Source organism: Perkinsus marinus (assembly GCF_000006405.1).
Source record: "Perkinsus marinus ATCC 50983 genomic scaffold scf_1104296942256, whole genome shotgun sequence".
Taxonomy (NCBI): Eukaryota; Perkinsozoa; order Perkinsida; family Perkinsidae; genus Perkinsus; species Perkinsus marinus.
In genome coordinates, this window is record NW_003212233.1 from 1 (window position 1) to 1,152 (window position 1,152).

The 1,152-nt window shown below is 38.0% G+C and overlaps 1 protein-coding gene across 1 annotated transcript; it reads left to right on the plus strand.

Moving 5' to 3' along the window:
* The first annotated feature begins 317 nt into the window (after positions 1-317).
* On the plus strand, positions 318-921 carry Pmar_PMAR025286 (40s ribosomal protein S15, putative). Its single transcript, XM_002781459.1, has 3 exons — positions 318-402; positions 452-587; positions 641-921. The coding sequence occupies exons 1-3, from the start codon at positions 319-321 to the stop codon at positions 856-858; spliced, it is 438 nt and encodes a 145-aa protein (XP_002781505.1). The 5' UTR covers position 318; the 3' UTR covers positions 859-921.
* Positions 922-1,152: the final 231 nt, after the last annotated feature.

The following is a 1,152-nucleotide window of genomic DNA, read 5'->3' on the forward strand; positions in this document are numbered from 1 at the left end:
AAGGACCAGCCAATAGGATAAGTACGGTACTATAGATAGACAAAATATCAACAATGGTTTATTATTAGTTGTTATATCATTACCAGGAGTGATGGTTGATCGTAACTTAGCAGGTCTAATCTGTAGCTTACGGGTAGTAGTAGTAGTATTGCACTTCACCATTATGACTGATGATAACAACAGCGCGGCGACTAGAGAGAAGGATCGGCATCATGAAATCGATCAAAATGATGATAATCGATCACGCTATCCGTCCTTGATGGTCTCTTCCTCTAAGAGTGATTGGTAGCACCATCATCGGCATTGTTGACTACTATCATGTCTGATACTGCAGTCCCTGCTGAGCAACATAAGAAGCGTACCTTCCGTCATTACTCCTATAGAGGTGTTGATCTTGATGATGTAATAATAAGGTGATGATGATAACTTAGTGATTCGTATATTATAACAGATACTAGACTACTCCACTGAGCAGTTGATGCCTCTATTTAAGGCTCGTCAACGTCGTAAGTTCAGTAGAGGTATTAAATCTAATCCTATCACTCTACTTGCTAAGTTAAGGAAAGCCAAGAAGGCCACTCCTTATGGTAATAATAATACCATGTTGTATTAGTAGTAGGTATCGTATTGTGATTATTAGGTGAGAAGCCTGAAGCTGTTAAGACACATATGCGTAACATGACTGTTGTACCAGAGATGGTTGGTTCTGTTGTTGGTGTCTATAATGGTAAGAACTTCATCAATGTTGAAATCAAGCCAGATATGATTGGTCATTATTTGGGTGAATTCTCTATTACCTATAAGCCTATTAGTCATGGTCGTGCTGGTATGGCTGCTCGCTTCGTACCTCTTAAGTAGATGATAATAGTATCAACAACAACAACAACAATGATGATGTTGATGATGATATAGGCTTGTAGTCTTTAGCGATTTACTCGTTAGAGTATTACTACTACTCATTATCTAGATGCTGCTACTTATACTATCGATCATTAGTCTTGTGTTATAGTAATGAGGATGTATAAATACGCCTACTATTGAGGAATAATAATGACCTAGATAATAGTGGATAGTGATTAGAGGGAATGAGGCTTGTGGCTACTTAGTATATCATTGTAATGTCATCATCTCATGGTGGTGAGGATGAACAGC